The 21,277-nt window shown below is 42.4% G+C and overlaps 1 protein-coding gene across 1 annotated transcript in view; it reads right to left on the bottom strand.

Annotated features, from left to right (window-relative positions):
- Positions 1-2,670: 2,670 nt before the first annotated feature.
- LOC122792954 (integrin beta-2-like) overlaps positions 2,671-21,277 on the bottom strand; it is a 1,413,174-nt gene continuing 1,394,567 nt past the window's right edge. The window contains exon 16 of the mRNA XM_044060545.1: positions 2,671-5,561. Within this exon, the coding sequence (XP_043916480.1) occupies positions 5,493-5,561 (69 nt within the window). The 3' untranslated portion in view covers positions 2,671-5,492. The remainder of the gene's footprint in view (positions 5,562-21,277) is intronic.

The raw sequence follows: 21,277 nt of genomic DNA, 5'->3' as shown, positions 1-21,277 counted from the left end.
TTGCTACAAATAAGAGTCATCCAGCCAGTCCCCGCAGACCAGATAGGATCCAGAACTTACTCGAGGTTCTTTTTAGTTCCAAAGAAAACAGGGGACTGGAGGCCCATTTTGGATCTCAGCAGATTAAATAAATCTGTAAAAAAGACAAAGTTTCAGATGATTACACTGCAGTCGATACTTCCTTTTCTAGGAAAAGACAATTGAATGTACTCAACAGATCTCCAGGATGTGTACTACCACATAAAAATGGACAGACCTTCAAGAGATCACCTGCAGTTTTGGCTGGGGGCCAGTCACTATCAATCTCGAGCACTGCCCTTTGGTCTCACTACAGCCCACTGAGGGTTCACCAGATGCATGGCAGTAGTCACGGCTCACCTAAGACATTTGGGATTCCAGGTGTTTCCATACTTAGACGACTGGCTTCTAATTGCCCCCACCAGGCATCAGCTCATTCAAGCAAGGGACACTACTATGAATCTATGCTGTCAGTTGAGTATTACCATAAATTTAGAAAAATCTGCCTTATTGTCATTGTGACATACCGTTTTTGTAGGAGCAGATCTGGACACCACCACAATGACTTTAAAACTCCCATCAGAAAGGGTTTTTGCTCTTTGGCAACAGGTTCTAGCCCTTCTCTCAAAAGAAAAAGCTCCAGCTTCCACGGTTCTCAAATTTCTGATTACAATGGTAGCAGCAATCATTTCAATTCCACAGGGTTGGATGCATATGCAGATACTGCAATGGCTCCTTTTCATCCAGTGGTCTTTTCAGGAACTCCCAATGTTGCATCAGATTATAATTATGAATTCATACAAGAAGGACCTTCAGTGGTGGCTGACATCGCATTGTGTAACAGGACGTCCCTTTGTTCTACCGAACCTAATTGCCATAGTGACCACGGATGCTTCCCTGATAAGGTGGGGGGGCATTATCAGGAAAGAACAGCCCAGGGCACATCGAAAGAACATGAGGCTCACCTGCATATCAGTGTCCTAGAGATGAGAGCGGTACTTATAGCGTTGCAGTCCTTTCAAGACTCTCTTCCTCTGGGGACCACTGCAGTCCAGACAGACAACATGTCAGTAGTCTGGTACATAAACAAACAAGGAGGAACCAAATCTTATCCCCTATGTTGAGAAGCCTTGCGAGTATGGCAATGGGCAAACTCCCCCCAGAGCTTTCTGATAGCAGCACACATCCCAGGGAAGTCCATAAACACTAAATGCAGCTGCTACTTTGCCCTAATCCCCCCGCCAGGGGAAGCCCCAAGGTATGAACTTGTACATGATTGGCCCCCGGGTCTCCTTTATGTTTTTCCACCATTACCTCTGATACCCAAAGTCTTACAGAAAGCCAGTGCTCTGGGAAGGAACATAATTCTGATAGCCCCCTATTGGCCTCACCAGATTAGGTTCCCCTTTCTTCGGCCTCACCTATTGGAAGAACCTTGGATCCTGGACCCAGTTCCAGACCTCCTGATTCACTCATCGGGGGCTCTTCACCTGTCCCTTTGGTCCCTCAAATTGACAGCTTGGCTGCTCCAATTCCAAACTTGGCCAGGCTTCAGAATCCTTTAGTTGCAGCACAGCATATATTGACATCCTGTCACAAATCATCCACTAGAAAACTATATCTCAGCAAATGGAAAGGATTTTCAATATGGGTATTACAAAATCATATTGATCCTTATTTAGCTCCAATAGTTTCTTTTTTGCAATTTTTGACAAAACTATTCAATGAGAGAGCAGCTCCTGAAACTATTCGAGTTCAATTGGCTGCAATCTCCAACTTCCTTCTTGGTGAGGAAGGGTCTAATATCATGTCTCATAGACTCTTGAAGGCATTTCTCAAAGGCACTATACATTTAAGACCACCCATCAAATCTCCTCTTTCTCCGTGGAATCTAAATTTTGTACTATCATGAATAATTCTACCACCCTTTGAACCAGCCTCTTCATGTGACCTAAAGTATGTTACATGGAAAACCATCTTTCTAGTAGCTATTACTTCTGCTCAGAGGGTTTCAGAGTTACAGGCCTTGTCCATAAAACTCCCTTGTGTGATATTTCATAATGATAGTGTCTCTACGGACAAATCCCTCATTCTTACCGAAGGTATGCTTAGAAACAAATCTCAATCAGTCTATAAAATTGCCTGTATTCTTCCCCAAGTATGGTACTAAGACAGAGTATATGCTGCACAAGCTTGACGTTCACAGACAACTATGCTTCTATTTAGACAGGACCAAGGATTTCAAGAAAACTGATTAACTCCGTTTCCTTCTTGGACTCCAAGAAAGGTGCTCCTGTTGGTAAAGCCACTTTATCAAAATGGTTATCAGACTGTATTTCCTTTACTTACAATTCAATGAATTCATCATTACAAGACAAGATAAAGGCCCACTCAGCTAGAGCTGTATCCACTTCCTCAGCCTTTTCTGCCAAATTACCAATAGATACAATTTGTGCAGCAGCTACTTGGTCAAGGCCTCATATCTTTATTACTCATTACAAAGTGGATAGGGCCTCCAGGGACAGGGCTTCCTTTGGTTCTACTGTCCTGAAGAATACACTCCCGTGAGCCACCCAAGAAGATGGTGCTTGGGACGCTATCCCATCAGTAAGAATTAAGGTAAGATAGAACAACTTCACATAAATAAGTTATGTACTCACCATAACGTTCCATGTGAGATGTTCATCTTGCCTTCATTCTTACGTCCCACTCTCCAACCCCCTTTCAGGCTTCTTGAGGATCGAGAACCTGAGGTGAGGTATGGCTGTAATTGACCTTTATCTAGTGTATTCTATACTTGCTATATTGGGAGATGGCTTACACCATTGTTGTCAGCAAACAAGATCTGAGGGAAGCACCAGTGCATCATGGGATGGGGAGTAGGTCTCGAGCTGGTTGAAGACCTCAAGCCTTTGCATTTAGCCGAGTAGGAGCAGAGGATCAGCTCCGAACCCATCAGTAAGAATGAAGGGAAGATGAACAACTCACATGGAACGTTATGGTGAGTACATAACTTCTTTTTTTATTTTTTGGAAAATTTTTTTCTTTCTGAAAACATTTTCCACATTCATAGAAATGCAGTCCCACAGAAAAAGATCTGAAGGGATTGAAACCCGCCCTGTTTTCCTACTTGTATGAAAGAAAGATTGTCAGTTAGGTAGGATACGGTTATGGTTCCCTACTATCTCTCACCTATAAGAGTAGCTACAGGGCAAACAAATGAAAATTATAGGGATTAGGTCAACAGCTACACTTTTCTTGGATTACATGTGATGCTCATTATATATTCCTTATTAATATGTATATTTCTATTCTACTTTTTACTAATTAGTAAGAAGCAGATGTGCAGATCCATCATAAAACAAAGATTTTACTGAATAAATGATGAGCGGTTTCATACTTAAAGACTTCATCATATCTAAATTAATATTTACTCTGTATCCACATAAAAACATTTCCAGAAATTTAAGGCTGAAGGGGGCATATTGTGCCCATATAAAAATGTATTGAGACATCTGAGACAAGTCTCACCTGGGGATGAAGCGTTGATAACAGCAAAAGCAATCCTTTCTTGTTTTAACTTAAACTGTGGTTTAAACAATCAGTATCGGCTTGAGTCCTGTTTTCTTATTTTTAATAAGAATGCAAAGCGATCTTTGACTTGCATCTTGTATAAAAAGTTATAACAACAGACTTAGTAATTTCTGTGCCAGTATAATTTCTGTAGAATAGTTTTCACTTTTATATCAAGAGTAGTTGAATAAAAATAAAAGCTACTACCCAATGATCAAATGCAAAATATTGATTGTACATAACAGGAACTGCCAAAAAATATGCACTTCCAATAATCGACTACAGCAGAAAATTCATAGCAATAATAAAAACAGAATAACAGAAACCTTTGCACTCAAAGATAAGCAGGGTCAGGTCTGGTTAACATCGGGATTGGAAACCATCTGAGAACATCAGGTACTGTAGGGTAGGTTATTTTTGAATAAAAGTTTCCCTGTAATTAGTGTGGCTTCTGGTATAATTTGCTTGGATTGTTTGGATTTTCATAACTGCACCGAGATTTATCTTTGAGCCAGATTTTATTTCATTATGTCCTTTGCATGGTCACTCCCTCTTCAGAGGGATTGTGGCATTGGATGTGACATTTCCACTCCCCTCCTCCTTCACAATAGGCATGACCACCTACCTATGCCAGGTTCAGCAATTAAAATGTCCATTTTTAAGTTAATTTTTGGGGAATGCATAAGTTCCAAAAGGCTGAATATATGGCATGAAGACTGAGGCTAGGAAGAACATCAGGAACAATTACATTTGACTTCAGTGGATTGTATTTGGTTCTCCTTTAATTTCTCAGAACAAACACAAATGAGCAAAAGAAACAACTCACTGAACAACAGAAGGTCAAAATAACCTAAAAAAGACAGTGTACTGAAATGAAATAACACCTCAGCTTTGGAATAAATTAGTAGTGGGTGTGGGGATATGTGGGGGGATATAATATCACTTGCAGTTTGTCACCAAATGCTGATGATTACTACACAAACACACACACATGCATGTGAACATGCACACAGTGCAATTGCACACACATTTATATATATATGTATGTTTGCATGCATGTATTTATTTCTTTTTGTTAAACCAAGAAGATGCACTAGTCGGGGATACTTTTCAGGTATGAGCCAGGCCTTGAACAAGATGAAACTACAGTTAGCACATCACAGGTATGTCAACACCATCAGATAATAGAGACAAAATTATACATTGCCAAAACATAACTCATTTAAAGTAAAACCAGTAGAGGTAAAAGCTGCATATATGTTACCTAGGAAGCTGTATTTGCTTAATACAGAATTCTTGCCACATCTTAAACAACATATTTTGGAATCAGCAAGCTCATTTCATGTGATGAGAGCTCAAATACAGCAAAAAAAAAAAAAAAAAAAAGCTTTGCTTGTAATCTTTAATCCTGATCAAATTTGATAAATGTTAGTTCAGTCACTCAAACTGAAACCTGGGAGCCCGGTTGCAACACTTGGCAGATTCCTTTTCTCTGAGAAATATTTTTTCACTGAATTGTGCTTTTGCCAGCTTGCATCATAATGACAAAAGTACAGGCACATCTATATACATTACTTTAAAATGTACAGTAAAACACTGACATTTATTTGCAATGAGTATGAAACGCTTGGCATGAACATGTCATTACTGCACTTGGAAACAATCAACAGCAGATGATAAGCAATATTGCAAAGTTTTGCACTGTATATTGTCATGGTCAGCGTAGTTGCGTATTGGACTAGTCTTCTCGTTGTCGTGCTGCACACCAGGAATGAACCAGTAGTAGCCATATAAAAGAACAGAGGCGTTTCTTTAGTAATGTTCAGTTCTCTCAGTAACACACTGGAGCCTGATTGCTCTTGATTGTTTATACTATATCCTTATCTGCTGACTGGGCTGTCTTAATCTCCATCGTACATTGGGTTTGCTACTGTAGTTGTTGCTTTTAAGAACAGTTGGTTTTCTGGTCCCTACAATGGATTAAGAAATTTAGTTAAAAACAATCTCTTTCTAGGCATATCAGATGAAATATTGTAACAAGGAAAATAACAGTGTGATATAACAGAAATACAACACACTTCAGTACACCAGCTGTGAAAGCTATATACTGTTATGTTTTCACAGTGGTTACAGATTTCCTTGACTTTTCTATACAAAAGTAATGGTTTATAAGCAAAAACATAATGCAGACAACCAAAGGTCAGTCTATAACCTCAAAAAACAACCAAATAAAAAATAGCCCGACCACCACGACTGGTAACATGCACTTTAATGAAAAGTAAAAAAATATAGCATAAAACAGATAAGCACTTTCACACTTGCATGCTGCTTCAGATCTGAAGAGGCATGCAAGTGTGAAAGTGCTTATCTGTTTTATCAACTATTTTACGTTATATTTTTTCTCTTCGTTAAGGTAATAGTTTGAGTGATATACTATCAATTTCTTGGTTAATGGGCAAAACCTGCCAGGCAAAAATGTTTTTTCTAAGATTATCCTTGGATTTTCGCCTTTGCCGAGTGATTTAAGTAAAGCTACACTGTGCAGCTAGATGGTAGAAGATCAAATTCAAATCTTCAAACTATAACCTGTTCACATATTATATTTATTTTATCCATTAAGAATAACTTTTTCACTCATATATGAATGGCACAGTTGAAGAGAAAGAGCAAACAAAGAAATGAAATAGAGCAAGATAGGAATGGTGTGTAGGAAATTCCATTTACAGATGACATACTTGAGTTAAGGGTACTTCAACGTATAAGCACAGTTAGAAGAGTTTTATTTTTTGCCTCTTCTTTGCTTAGAACCTCTCAGAAATGATGATGCTCATTAAGATACAGAAAGTAGAAATAAACAATAAAACAGGGACAGCAACCTTATAGGCAAATTAAATACAGTGCTTTGCTACACCTGGTCCAAAGCTAAGGGGATCTCTCTCTTCTCATCTCAGAGATTACCTCTTACCCATCTTTCCAGACTGAGTTGAAAGCCTTCCTTTAAAATTATTCTGAATGCAAATGTAATCATTCAGGACCCTTAACATAACATTTTTGTTTGCCTCTTTACATCATATTCTCACACATAACGTTGAGCTGTCTTCATCTCTTTTAACATCTAATCTAAACTCCAACCACAATGTCACCCATGCTAACTATACTTCTCAATTCCTTTTCCCTCACCCTTTATAAAAACACATTTTTGTATTTGATGAACATATGTAAATATGTATTATATGTGGTGGTACAGTAATCTGTTTTATATAACCCTTTACATGTGTTACCGAACTGTATTACTTTCCTGTTTGAACTTATTCAGTAACTGTCCACAACTGCCGTTACTTCACTGAAATATCTTGTATACCTGTGTTGATACTTTCTCTACTGGATGGAGACTAAAACTGGTATACTGAGATCAAGGTTCTAACCTGGTAAACCAAGGCAAATAAAAAAATAATGTACACATTAAAAGCAAAGCTTGCTAACATATTTTTGAAGAGCTGAAACTTTAGTCTTTAAGCTAACTAGTAGCACTTCTCATGTCTGTTCTTAACATGTACAATGCTTACTTTATTTTCTTAACCCAGGTATCTTGTGTTGGTAGCCGTGACAACAGAATCCAAGGTAATTTACTGTCACATTTTTCCCAGTATGCATGTACTGCTTCACTGCCTGTTATATTCTACTCCCTTCCCCTCTCCATGATTCTGTTTCACATTTCACCAAAACAAAGCATGTAGTAAGCGGTATTCTGTCTACATTGTTCTTAAACATTCTCCTTCCCACACTCCACCACACTTCTATACACCCAGTAAATCCTACTATTTATTTACCAGTCTGTTTTTTTGAAGTCTACATTCCTTGTTCACTAATGACAGCTGCCCATTTTGTTTTCCATTATTGCATCCTTTCTTCCCATACTCGCTAAGACTCCTATGACTTATTCTACCAACATTCTATAATTTCTTCTGCACTTTAACACATTCTCTGTATTTTCATTTCCTTCTACCTCCCTTCATCTCCTCTTTACTATGGCATTCTCTTACTTTACTCATCCTCTGTAATACCCCCTCACATTTTCCCTCTGACAGCTTCTACACATCTCCTAGCATAACAGCATACATTCCTTTAGCTTAAATAATTTATCTTCTACAATCCAACATCCAGGATACATATTCATCTCCAACCTGTCCATTTCATTTTTTGAATCCTGCCACATTGTTGTCATGTTTTCCTCAAAAAATGTTTCTAAGTAATGTCTACATGTAATTTTTATTGTATTTTGCATTTAGGATTTATTTTGTAGTGCAGTCTATGTTTAGGAATTTACTGATGCTTACTCTTTGAAATGATACCTTTGCATGTAGGTTCATAGGTGCGTACTAGGCTAATGGCCCTGGAGCCTTTACAAGCCTAGCCCATAGAAGTGCCCTGGTATTATGAAGCCTGACATTAATTCCCAGTGCCTCTATCAAGTAGAGCCACTGGAGTGATCCCCGGGGTGAACTTTCTATTTCCCATCCACTCATCAAGATTTTTCTTGAAGTTGACCAGTGAAGTGCTCTGCTTGACATGTATGGGAAGTCTATTCCAGAGCATGGGCAGTCTCTGGGTTATGAACCTGTCCCTCCAGCATGTCCTGTTGATTGTGGTAATGAGATTGAGGTCTCTGGAGGGTGTGATGTGGAGGGATTGGGATTTCTTTAGATGTAGCATTTCTAACAGAGCTGGGTCAGACATGGCTTTGTAAGTCAAGCAGAGATTGCCTCTTTAGTAGACAATATGAGACAAAGAATAACTGGAGTTTTTTGAGTCTATCCATGTAGGACATGTGTTTAAGGCCTAGGATCCTCTTTGTGAGGTACTTTTGTGGCCTTTCCAGCTGTTGCAGGTGTCTAGTGAGGTACATGCCAAATGGGGCATTATACTCGATGATTGGCCTAATGAGGGAAGAGTAGAGGGAAATAATGACCTCTTTCTTCCTGGATGCAAAACCCTTGGTAATGAGATGTGCCACATAGAAGGACTTTCTGACCACAGTGGCAAAGTGGTGGTCAAAAGAGAGGTTGCTGTCAACCTATGTTCCCAGATCTCTTATAATACCTTCTATGTTCAGTGGACTACCATCAATGTGATAATGAGTGGGAACTGAGTTTTTCCCAAAGGGATGACGATGCATTTTTTGGTATTAAGCTTAAGGCCATGGTTTTGAAACAGTCATTGGTCTCGGTGAGGCCTTTCTGTAGGATGTCTACATCACTTGGGGAGTTAATAATGGCTCCCAGCTTGCAGTCGTCTGTGAACTTGGTCAGTCGGAGTCCCTCTGTGTTGGCCTGGACTTCTGAGAAGTAGATGCCAAACAGGAGAGGACCCAGGACCGATCCCTGTGGGACTCCACTCGTGACTGGTCGGCAGTCTGACTTGGAGTCCACTGCTTTCACACTGTGGGTTCTATCTGTGAGCCAGTTTGCAACCCACCTAGTGATATAGGGGTTGATGCCTAGTTTGGTGAGTTTATCAATAATTCCTGAGTGGGGAATGGTATCAAAGGCCTTGGCCAGATTGATGTAGGCTGTATGAACTACTTTACCCTCATCCACAGCTCTGGTGACTGACTCAGAAAAGTCAACCAGGTTGAGCAGGCATGATCTACCTTTCACAAAACCAAATTGAGTGGGATCTAAAGTTTGGAGATTCTCTATATCCTTGTTAATTAGGTCCATGATGATGCGCTCCATAGCCTTACATATGAGACTCGTCAGGCTAATGGGCGATAATTCCCAGGGTCTGTAGTCGCTCCCCTTTTATGGAGAGGGTTGACTGTAGCAGTGTGTCATTCGGTAGGGACAAAGCCTGAGGTGAGGCTGTGATTGAACAGAGCACACAGATGTGGTGCCAGTTCACTTTGTAGTTCATGTAGAACACATCCAGGGATATTGTTGGGTCCAATGGAAGCTGTATTCTTGGCCTTGGACAATGCAGCTGTAACCTGTGCTGCAATAATGCTGGGTGCCTGACATTTCTCTGGTATTGTGATTGGTCCTTTGGGGGGGGGGATGGGTACCATTGTGCAGTAAGTCAGAGCAAACCTGGATATTGCCATGGAGATTCTTGATATAACTGTAGAAGGCTTTGTGGTTGTTTTTAGTGTCTGCTGCAATTCTGCCTTCATAGCTGGCTTTAGAGGTTTTGATGAGGAATCTCATCTTTTTGTTGAGGCTAATAAGGGAGTATGTTATGTTGTCCCATCTCACCTTCGTTTTTGCTGGTTGGGTTCGAAGCTGATCCTCGGCTCTGACTCGGCCGATTTTACTATAGCTCGAAAGCTTTTACTGGCTCGAGGCTAACCCCTATCCCAATATGCCTAGCAGTAGCTTCTCAGATCTCATTTTCCACTTGCAGCGTCCAGATTGCAACTACTGGCTCAGTAAGCACTTTGTGCTTTTTTCACTTATATTGTATCCTTACGAGCCTGTCTAAATTAGAGGGTTCTTCTTCTTTTTCCCCACCCTTTCCGGGATAGCCTTTTAAGTTAGAGGCTCTCCTATTGGGGGAGTCACCATTTAAGTTAGAGGCTCTCCCCCTTTTCTTCTTCTTCTCTTCCCTTTTCAAAAAAGAGAGTTTTTCCTTTCTTGTTGTTTGGGCTAGCCATTGCAGCCTTGTAGTAGTTTTAGTTGTTGTGTGCTGTTAGCTTACAGCTTTGATTTCTAGCGCTGTGGTAAAGTTTTCAATTATCCACAATGTCCAAAGAGTCGAAACGCTCTGGGTTCAAGAAATGTGACTCGTGTTGCCAAAAAATGTCCCTTACGGACGGGCACACGAGTTGTGTATATTGTTTAGGGGCAGTTCACCTGCAGGACTCATGCTCGATCTGTTATGCTTTCAGTTCCGGAGTCCTGCAGGAGAGAAAGAATAAGTTAATTTTGCGTGGCCTTCTGAAGAGCCCTCAAGATTCTTCGTCTCAGGATCCTCAGCCAGATAAACTGTCTGAAAAACACACTAAGCAATTGGTTCCGAGTTCAGAACAGACAAAATCCTACTGAAAAACCTTTGACTCTGTTGGTTCCCAGTGTTGGCTCTGACAAAGCTAAGTCTCAGTCTGGACCCAGAAGAGAACAAGGTCTCCTTCTTTGGAACCAGTACGCTCTGCTCCACAATCTCCTTTGCTGCAATCTGGAGCGGACAGTCACCGGTCCTCTTCGCACTCCTCTCGGTCCTCCAGGCTTTCAGATCACGACGTGGAGAGAGTGGTCAATAGGCTCCTCAAGTCACAGGCACTTGCTAAATTATTATTGAGCCCAGCCTATAAGGAATTGGCTCCTTCAGCCCATCCAGCTTCTCCATTGGTTCCTCCTCCGACTCTCTTAAGCTTGGAACCGGAGTGCATGGAGGTCATGATGGTGGAACCGTTGGCTCCACTTACTTCTTTATTATTGGTTCCGACATCTGCTCCAATCTCCTCAGTGTCTCAGTCCATTGAGGGATCTGGGTGTCGAAGCTCTCTCGCTGGCTCCAATTGGGGAAGTGGCATCAGACCCTTGTCCGACCCCACTCTCCCTCTTGGAGCTTCGGCGCAGGTGAGCTCGGCTCCCACATCAGCCTTGGAACCATCGCTCTTTGTTCACAGGAGATCTCTGGGCTCTTTGGAGCTGAAGGCTCCTTCGACTTGGGACTGTGGCACCTTCGAGGTGATGAGGAGCTTGCTGTCTTCTGAGACTGCTCCACCCTCGGCTCCATTGGCTCCTTCTCTCTCGGTGCCTGTGCCTGCCTTTGATCCTCCTCCTGCCTCCAAACATAGGGAACCTGTGCCCCAGGACGCCCCATTGGGTGACCTCACTTCTTCCAAAACCTTCCCTGAACATTGGGAGGAGGTCCCTCAGAAGAAAAGATGCAAGAGAAAGCATCTGGACTCCCCTGAGTCTATCACTTCAGACACAGACTTGGATGAATCGGAAGGGTCCCCACGGTCCCCCTCTGAGGATGTCTCCTTTTCAGACATCTAGGAAATCCTTAGACAGAGGGGTGGCTGGAAGTCCCTAGCCCCTTCTGAGGAAGAGTCTGTCTACCTGGATGCATTTGGTTCCCAACCCTCCACCTCTTGGGTGTCTCCGCCTTTTGACCCACTTTTGTCTGTAGTGTGTCGAAAGGTTTGGAGCGCTCCAGAGACCATGGAACCAGTTCAGAGGAGACCGAATAAATTTATTACTGCTCCCGAGGATAAATCCTTCCTTTCCAAAGGGGTCCCTGTTGATGCCATGGTGGTGGCAGCAACCACTAAGAAGGAACTTGGGGAAACTTCATCTGTCCTTCTGCCGAAGAAGGTGTCCAGTACGATGGACAGGTATGAGAAGCATATGTTCTCTTCAGCGACCTTTACTCTCAGGTTGCTGAACTACTTGTCGCACTTCACATGACTTCAGAGGGATCTCCTGAAGGAGCTAGGAGATACCCTGCAAGATCCTACAGCTGAGGGAGTTGCGAACAGGGCGGCTTCCCAGCTTGTGACCTTGACCTCAGTGGTTAACTCCTCCATGAGGCTCATTTCTTGTGTGGCAGATGGAGCGAGTAGGGCAGCAGGTACCGGAGTAGCTTTATGGAGACACTCCTGGATGCACTTTTGTCAGTTTGCAGAACCTTTCAAGTCTTCATTTGCCAGTACCCCCTTCAATGGCTCATCCTTGTTTGGGCCTCAGGTAAAAGAGACTCTTACCAGGTGTGAACAGGATGGGAAGACGCTCTCTGCTGTAGGAGTCCATTTTTTCACTCCATCTAGACCCTATCCTAAAGGTCAGAAGAGTGGAAAGATGTGGTTCCAAAAATCCTAGGGAGCTTTGCCTGACGCACGTGGAGAATTTTCCCCCAGGGGCAGAGGGGGAAATAACAACAGAAGATGCTGCCTACGCAGCAGAGGGGATCCAGGGTGACAGAGATTTGTTTTCTGCTAGGCCCTTCCAGCTCTCCTGAAGGGAGGCCCGACTGTCCACCTCTGGAGGCAGTTGGGAGGAGACTATCACTGTACGCAGCAGCCTGGCAAACTATCACAAGAGAAACATGGGTATTGTCAGTAATATCCAGGGGTTACAACATTCCTTTTTCCAAGTTTCCCCCCTCAGAAGAAAAACGTTCTATCTCAGATGTTCCACCCAGTCTTCGGGATCACGCAATCCTACAGGTACAAAGATTGCTAGAAAAAAGAGCCATCCAAGAAGTCCCTGCAGACCAAATGGGATCTGGAACTTACTCAAGGTTCTTTTTAGTTCCTAAAAAGACAGGGGACTGGAGACTCATTTTGGATATCAGCAAGCTTAACAAATTGGTAAAAAAGATGAAGTTCCGGATGGTAACACTTGAGTCTGTTCTTCCCTTCTTGGGTCTGCACAATTGGATGTGCTCCTTAGATCTCCAGGACGTGTACTACCACATAAAAATGGACAGGAAATCCAGGAGATTCCTACGCTTCTGGCTGGGAGCCAGTAATTTTCAGTTCACAGCCCTGCCCTTTGGTCTCACCACAGCCCCCAGGGTGTTCACCACGTGTATGGCAGTGGTCACGGCTCAACTGAGGGGTCTAGGATTCTAGGTGTTTCCATATCTAGACGACTGGCTCCTCATTGCTACCACTGAGCATCAACTGATCAAAGCACAGGACTACATAATCCAAACTTGTTCCCAGCTAGACATCACTATAAATATGAAAAGTATGCCTTGTTGCCTTGTCAGTCATGCATCTACTTTTCATTGACACGGGTGCCGTGAAGTTAGCCACCTCTGTTTTTAGGAGCCCAAAGTCAGCTTTGGAGAAGTTTTTCATGGTGGTTACCTTTGCGGGGGTGTGGGTGAGATGTGGATTTCCATGGTGATTAGTTTGTGGTCAGATCTAACCAGGGAGGAATTGACTATTGGTGTAGAGCAACGGTTGCCCATGTTATTAATAATCAGGTCAAGGATGTTGCTCCCTCTAGTGGGTGTAAGAATGAGCTGGTCCAAGTCACTGGAATTGATGAATTCCAGGAAGCGTTGGGCCATTGTACTGGTACATGAGTAGTTTTCCCAGTTGATGGAGGGGTAGTTGAAGTCACCTAGTATGAGAGTGTTGGGATGGACCCTAATAGTTTCCAAGGTGCTTAGGAACATGGAGTGAGAGTCTTGGGGCATGGTTGGGGATCTGTAACAGGCTGCAACTTGAATCGCCCGTCTTACCCAATGTTAGTTGTACCTGAAGCATCTCAGATGTGTTATGCTGGGCTACTAGTCTGGAGGTATGCATATCCTTTATGAATATGGAGACACCACTGCCTTTGGAGTTTTGGTCCATGTTCTGGGGCCGAAAGGTGTGGAATGAGTTATAGCCTGGTAGTGCAGGGATGCTTTCTGCTGCTTTAAACCAGGTCTCTGTTACAGCACAAATGTCTATTTCCTCCATTTTGAGGAGTGCATCGAGCAAGTGCATCTTGAGATTTAGACTTCTAGTGTTGAGCAGCATGACCCTCAGATTGCATTTATTTATAGCTGTTACGGTGATAATTTGGTCTTTGGAAACATCACCTAAAAAGGCACTATAGGGGTGGCAAGAGCCTTAGCCAGTATCCGGAAACCCAGGGGTGACAGATGCAAGCCATCTTTGGCAAAGCATTGAGGTCTGTGAATCATGTCATCCCAAGCAGACAGATACTGGATCCCCTTAGAATGACACCAGAAACTTAGCCAATTGTTGAAGTCAATCATTTTCTGCTTGTAGTGCGGTATCATTCTGGGCGATGGTAGGATGCTGCTCAGGGCTAGGATTATACCTGCCTGGGCCACATAATCCAAGAGCTCCTCCATGTCTCTTTTTATGTAGTCCAGGGAGGTGTGTCTCAGGTTTTTCACACCCACATGGACAATGACAAGAGTCATACTTGTGGCTTGACCTGAATGCATGTGTTATATGTCGGATTCTGGCAACTGATAGACAGCTGATTGTTACCTACTCCAACCTAGTGAGTGGGACATTAACACCGAATGTGTGATAAGAGATCTTGGGACCCAGGTGGACAGTAGTCTCTCCTTTGATAGTCACATCGCCGCAGTAGTCAGGAAGTCCTTCTACGTGGCACACCTCATCATAAAAGGGTTCTCATCCAGGAAAAAAGAGGTAGTAAAATTTAAAGGAAGACAACTGGCTCCTTAGGGTCTTGAGTATGAAAGATTGACAAACACAGCAATTTCTATAGTCATGACTGGCTCCTAGGCAAACAAAGACAAATAGTATGGCTGTCCCTGTAAGGTATTTGTCCCGTATAGTCACATTTCCCTTAGTTGACAAGGAAAAAGTTAATTTTTGTCAAAATAAGTTTCCTCAAAGGGAATATTTATCTGCCTAAGGCAGGTGGAGCTGGCAATGGTTGTACATCTGACAGGCCAGCAAAGAAAATCAGGTTCATTGTTTGGGCTGATGGCAAGAAAGTTCTGAGTTAATTTATTCCAGTATTTCCTATATGTAACTCACAGCCTTGGTACACTTTGGTCGTATATCAGATGCCTGGGCTTTGCTTTACTGGCCAGACACATGGCTATTCCTAATCCCTGGCAGTATATCCCAGTAGTTAGTAATACCACTGCAGTGATCATAGGACAGACATTTTAATAAATCTGTCTATATCTGTCTTTGTTCTTGAGAGCTAATTGAGAATGCGGTCTCAAATCCCCTACTTAGCTAATGCTCACATTTAAAACGAGGTTATTCTCCTTGTGGATATAATGGTTACTACATTCTGAGTGTAACTCTCAGTATATGTGGAAACAAGAAATGTTTGTTGGGGAAATACCCTCTCTTAAAGATTGTGCATTCTGTCTGACAGAATTTCATACAAGAAATGATATACCTTATATGAGCCCTAATCCTGCATTGTACAGCACATATCTCTGCAGCAGAGACAGGGTTAGGGTTATCACACATAAGTAAGGTGGACAGGGAGGCCTTGGCTAAACCTATCCCTGCACATTACTGTATAAAAAACCCTTTTCCCAATGGTAACACTACAAGTAACATTTGGACACACTATTCATACACTGCATACATGCACAACATTAAAACTATCCTCTTACCTATCCTTATTCCAACACTAACCAGCACACAGACACACACCCACCCCTAATGCTGTATCTTTTGGTATATCTGAAAGCTTTAGCATTAACGCAAACAGACTGACCTTAACCCAAAGCACATCCCATGCAACACACTTCACACTGAATGTGGCAAACCCTATACTCAAATCAGAACAGTCAGTGCTAAAGCACAGCAGTGTATCCTGACAATGAAAATAATGTTCAACAGGCTAAACTACTGTATGTATCTGTGTGTATGTGTGTGTGTATATATATATATATATATATATATATATATATATATAATATATTCACACATATAACATTTAATTTTTATTTTATTTATACTTTGTGTTAGTCCCACTAGTTCAATGGCTTCATTTCAGGGCAGACCTAAGGTAATACTGATGCTGACTAGTTGACTATCTAACTATATCACACACACACACATATAAATATATATATATATATATATATATATATATATATATATATGTATATATCTATATATATATATATATATATTTTTATATATATATATATATATATATATGTGTGTGTATATATATATATATATATGTATATGTGCAGTATCACTTTATTTTTCTAAGTTGAGGGACATACAATTAGATATTACACACATGAAAGGAATTTGCTAACTGTTTCACATGTACATAGTTTCCTTTCACCCAGCATATTGATTCAGTTAATTTATTTATAAAATTTACTTTGTTATCTAAACTGATTTTCTGGGTAAAATTTGTTCTCCCTTCAACAAAGGATGTAAAGTCAAAATATCAGAGGTTTATCATTTTTTAATTGATGAAATGGTGAACATGACACAGCTGAATTCCTTGTAAGTGAAAAACAAATACTGCATGAACAGAATAAAATTAAAAGTTTACAAACATCAGCATTAAATAGATAATAAAGAGCATTTTGTAGCAGAACATGCCCTCCTTACTTAAATATGCCAACTTCATGGCTGTATAAAGATCAAGAAAGGGCAAACACTAGAACAACACTTGTTACTGTACCAGTCTACAATACTCTCATGATTTTCAAAACATTGCAGAAGTACAATAATCTCCCTCCTACTTCAAATCCACAATCTACAAACTACTGCCATATAACACAGACCCAAACATTGGGACATACAGACATAAAACACAACTGTCAATATATTCACTGACAGCTGATATCATTGTATCTGCTGTTAATTTTCATTCATTCCTCAACATATGGGTTCAGATCCGATATTCGGATCCGAATCTGCCATTACTCCAGCTTGAAGAATTGAACAAACTCTGTCTCCTTTCCTACCCACAATGCACCAAGCCTAACTTCCCCATATCTTGTTTGCCGCTTTTGAGACCAGACATGTTTGACAATTGCTCACAAGTGTTAGTTTATAAGTTTTTCCTAAAAATTTATCTTAAATCTTTTCTGTTGATAAATCTTATCCTATTTAATAACTTGTTTCTGTCAAGTGTATTTTGCTTCTTTTCGACTTTAGTTTCCACAGATGGATTCATGAGTGTATTCTTATTACCATTGTTGGTAGGCCCTTTCCTAACCCTCTATATCCCTGTGTTTCTTCTCATTAAGAAAAATATATACATCTTTGCTAGGTTTTTTTCTCTGTACCTTTCTTCTGGTGACAGTTTTTTTTTTTATTAGTTATTGTTAGAATAGATATCTGATTGCTTAACCAGTGGATATGTTGGAAAAAGGGTTTAAAAATGTGCGAACTATGGGGAAAAAATAACCTTTATTGATGCTCACTCCCTATGTGTTTACTGTTTGGGGGCTGAACATTTATGTAAGGAATGTGATATTTGTAGTGAGCTTAACCTAAGAGCTTTAACCAAGAGACAAAATAAATTAATATTGAAAGGCCTTCTACCAACAACCTTTTCTCAGGCCATCGCTGGATTTCAATCTCTATAATCTAAACCCAAGGAACTGTCAAAAAGGTCCAGGTCTTCTGAGTCTACTCCTTCCTCTTCATCTGAGCCTAAGGAAAAGAAACCAAAATCGGATCTGACTTCTCCTGTGATCCAAACATCCTCGGACCATATGAAGTATCTAGCGGGTCCTTTTCCAATCTGAAGAAAGGTGTCATGAATCTGAAGTCCCCAGATCCAAAGGTTCCGCATAGGAATGTATATTTACCCTCAGTGGACATGGTACTGTCTAGGGTGCTCTCCCTCTGTCTAGAATGGCACTCTAGGCCCCCTTCAATGTTGTCATCTTGTTTCTCCAGAAGTATCACTGAGGCCAATGAGGAAACAATGGTGAGAAAATTGGTCACGGAGAAATTTCAGAAGTGAGTCTTCACGGTTCCTACATCCTTAGATCAGGAATATCATCCATTGACTATATTCCACCGGTAGCTACTCCTCTGACCCACACTGTGGGATTAGAGCCTTCAGATCTGAGTGCTCCAGACCCTTCTGGGTCAGAGCTGAACAGAATTTTTTCTTCGGATCTGAGAGTTACTGAGCATTCTGGTTCTGACATCTTTGGACCTGGATGCCTCTTGTAGCTGAAGCTTCCAGGTCAGATCAGAGGGGAATGTAGTCGACTCAGAGGTTTTCAGAACCATCTCTCCCTCTTCGAGATTCGACATTGGACAGCTCAGCTCCAGCTTCCACCTCTAGTGGATAGCTCTTCGAGCGGAGAGAGATTGTGGTCCAGAAACTCGTTTTCTTGGCTCCATTGGCTTCCTTCTGTCTTGAGCGGTCAGCTTTTGAGGTTGTGAAGAGGGTATTCTCTGCTCTGCTTTGGCAGGTCAGGTGGGTCCTTCCTCCTCGGATCCACCTTTGTCTCAGCTGTCTTTGCATTCTACACTACTGGGACAACCAGTCCAGAGCTTCCAGACCACCCAGCCAGGTTTTGTCATCTCTTCCAATACTTCTGTGGATCATCCTACTGAAGAAGTCCCCAGGAAGACGACGTGCAAGAGGAGGCACTTGGACTCCCCACAGGAGTCTGTGTCACAGAGGATACTGACTTTGATGAAGGAGAGGGGTCTCCCAAATCACCACCCAGTGTCTCATTTGGAGACATCCTTGATATCCTAACACAGAAGGGTGGTTGGTCTGGCCAAAACCCATCTCCTGAAGAGATGGTATTTTTGGAAGCTTTTGGGACTGGCCTGTCTACCTCCTGGATCACTCTGCCCACCACTGAACTCATTAGTTTGGTTTCTAGGCCTTTTTGGAAGGAACCTGATATGACTTGAGCTAATCCCGAAGAGACCATACAAGAAGTCTGGCTCCACCAGTAGGGAGAGAGCACTGGAGTAAGGGAGTACCGGTTGATGCCATGGTCATGGTGGCAACTACAAAGAAGGAACTAACGGAATAGAGTTCAACTGTCCACAACCCTCACAGAGTCAAGGGCTTTGGACAGATTTGGGAAGCGAGTGTATGCTTCAGTGACTTCCACTATCCAAGCGGTGAACTATTTTCCACTTTTCATGAGGTTGCACAGGGACTTAATTAACGAACTTTCAAACTCCCTTTCAGGGACTACTACTGCAGAGCCTCAAACTTCTGTGGCCACACAGTTGCCTACCCTTCAGTTTATTGTGAATTTGTGCATGAGGCTCCTCTCACAGATTGTAGAAGATGCCTCCGTGGTGGTGGGTTCAGACATTGTCATTAAGAGGCATGCCTGGATGTGCCTGTGTGACTCTGTGGAGCACTTTGTCTTTTGTCAATGCTCATTTTAGCAGTTCTTCTTTGTTTGGCCCAACAGTAAAATACACACTTTCCAGGTGTGAGAAGGATGGAAAGACCCTATCTGTAGTGGGTGTACATTTTTCGATACCTCAACGGACCTTTTCCAAGAAACAATGAGGAAGTCAGAAAATGTGGTTCAGAAAGTCTCAGGGTCCTTTTCAGGACCCACAGGGAAATGGTTCCCTCCAAGGTGGGGGGGCAATAATAGCAGAATGCCCCCATGGCGGAGATCTGCAAAACAGAGGGTCTAGGGATGCCTTTTCCGACAGACCCTTTCAGTGCTGCTGAACAGAGGCCTGATTGCCTTCCTCTGGAGGCAGTTGGGGTCACTTATCTCTGTACCAAGCAGCCTGGCTAAATTTAACAAGCGACACTTGGATGCAGAGGATCATTTCCACAGGTTATATTATTCCCTTTTCCTTTCCTCCCCCATTACCCAGGAAAATCCCTGATGTTCCACTCAATCTGAGGGAAACAGCAGCACTGGAAATTCAAAAGCTGCTGGAAAAGAGTCATCTAAGAGGTCCCTCCAGACCAGTTAGAATCTGGAACTTGTTTAAGATTCTTTTTTATGCCAAAGAAAGCAGGGGACTGGAGACCCATTTTAGATCTCAGTGCATTGAACAAATCAGTTGAGCACACCAAGTTCCGGATGGTCACTGTTCTGTCCATTCCGCTCTTTCTGAGCAAGGATGAGTGGATGTGGTCCATAGACTTTCAGGGTGCGTATTATCGCATAAAAATTAACAGACAATCCAGAAGGTATTTACACTTCCAGCTGGGAGCCAGTCATTACCAGTTCAGAGCACTGCTTGTTGCCTCACCAGAGCCCCCAGGGTGTTCACCAAGAGTATGGCAGTAGTGGCAGGTCACTTGACAGTGCAAGGATTCTGTGTGTTTCCACATCTCAAATGCGCAGGTGAAAGCTGCTCTCTCTAAAGCTAAAAGCACAGCATCAATGGGACTGGATGGTGTCCCCGGCTGTGTGCTACACGAGCTAAATGAGGAATTAAAGGCAGCTGTTTAATCTCAGCCTTACCACAGGATACGTGCCCAAGGAGTGGCATACGGCAACTGTGGTCCCACTCCACAAAGGCGATGCCTCTACGGACCCTGGTAATTACCGCCCCATAAGCTTAACAAGTCTAGTCTGCAAAGCTATGGAGAGGATCATAATGGAGCTCATAAACAAAGATATAGGGGACTTGCAGACATTGGACCCGACCCAGTTTGGCTTCGTCAAGGGCAGATCATGCCTTTTGAACTTGGTCGACTTCTTCGAAACAGTCACCAAGGCCATTGATGAGGGAAAGGCAGTCCATACAGCCTACCTTGACCTTGCAAAGGCCTTTGACACAATACCCCACTCGGGTATTGTAGAAAAACTTACCAGCTTAAATGTAAACCCATATGTCACAAGATGGGTTGCAAACTGGCTTAAGGACAGAACCCACAGGGTTAGAGTTGCTGGCGCTATGTCAGACTCCAAGCCGGTCACAAGTGGTGTCCCACAGGGCTCGGTCCTTGGCCCTATTGTTCGGCATCTACTTCTCAGAAGTACAGGCCAACATGGGAGGACTTTGGCTGACAAAGTTTGCAGACGACTGCAAACTGGGCGCCATAGTGGAAAGTGCATCGGACACGGATATCCTTCAGAAGGGACTCACGGAAACAGATAGCTGGTGCCAGAGCCATGGCCTGAAGTTAAACGCCAAAAATGTATAGTCATACCCTTCGGGAAAAACAAGGTAACCCCAAGCTACCATATAGGTGGCAATCCACTAAGCACAGAAGAGGTAATCAGGGACCTGGGGACCCAGGTTGACAGTGGCCTTTCTTTTGACACTCACGTT

Source organism: Protopterus annectens, chromosome 2.part0, assembly GCF_019279795.1.
Source record: "Protopterus annectens isolate FY-2018-M chromosome 2.part0, PAN1.0, whole genome shotgun sequence".
NCBI lineage: Eukaryota > Metazoa > Chordata > Ceratodontiformes > Protopteridae > Protopterus > Protopterus annectens.
Note: the sequence above shows the minus strand (reverse complement) of the source record. Positions and strands in the feature narration are given on the sequence as shown.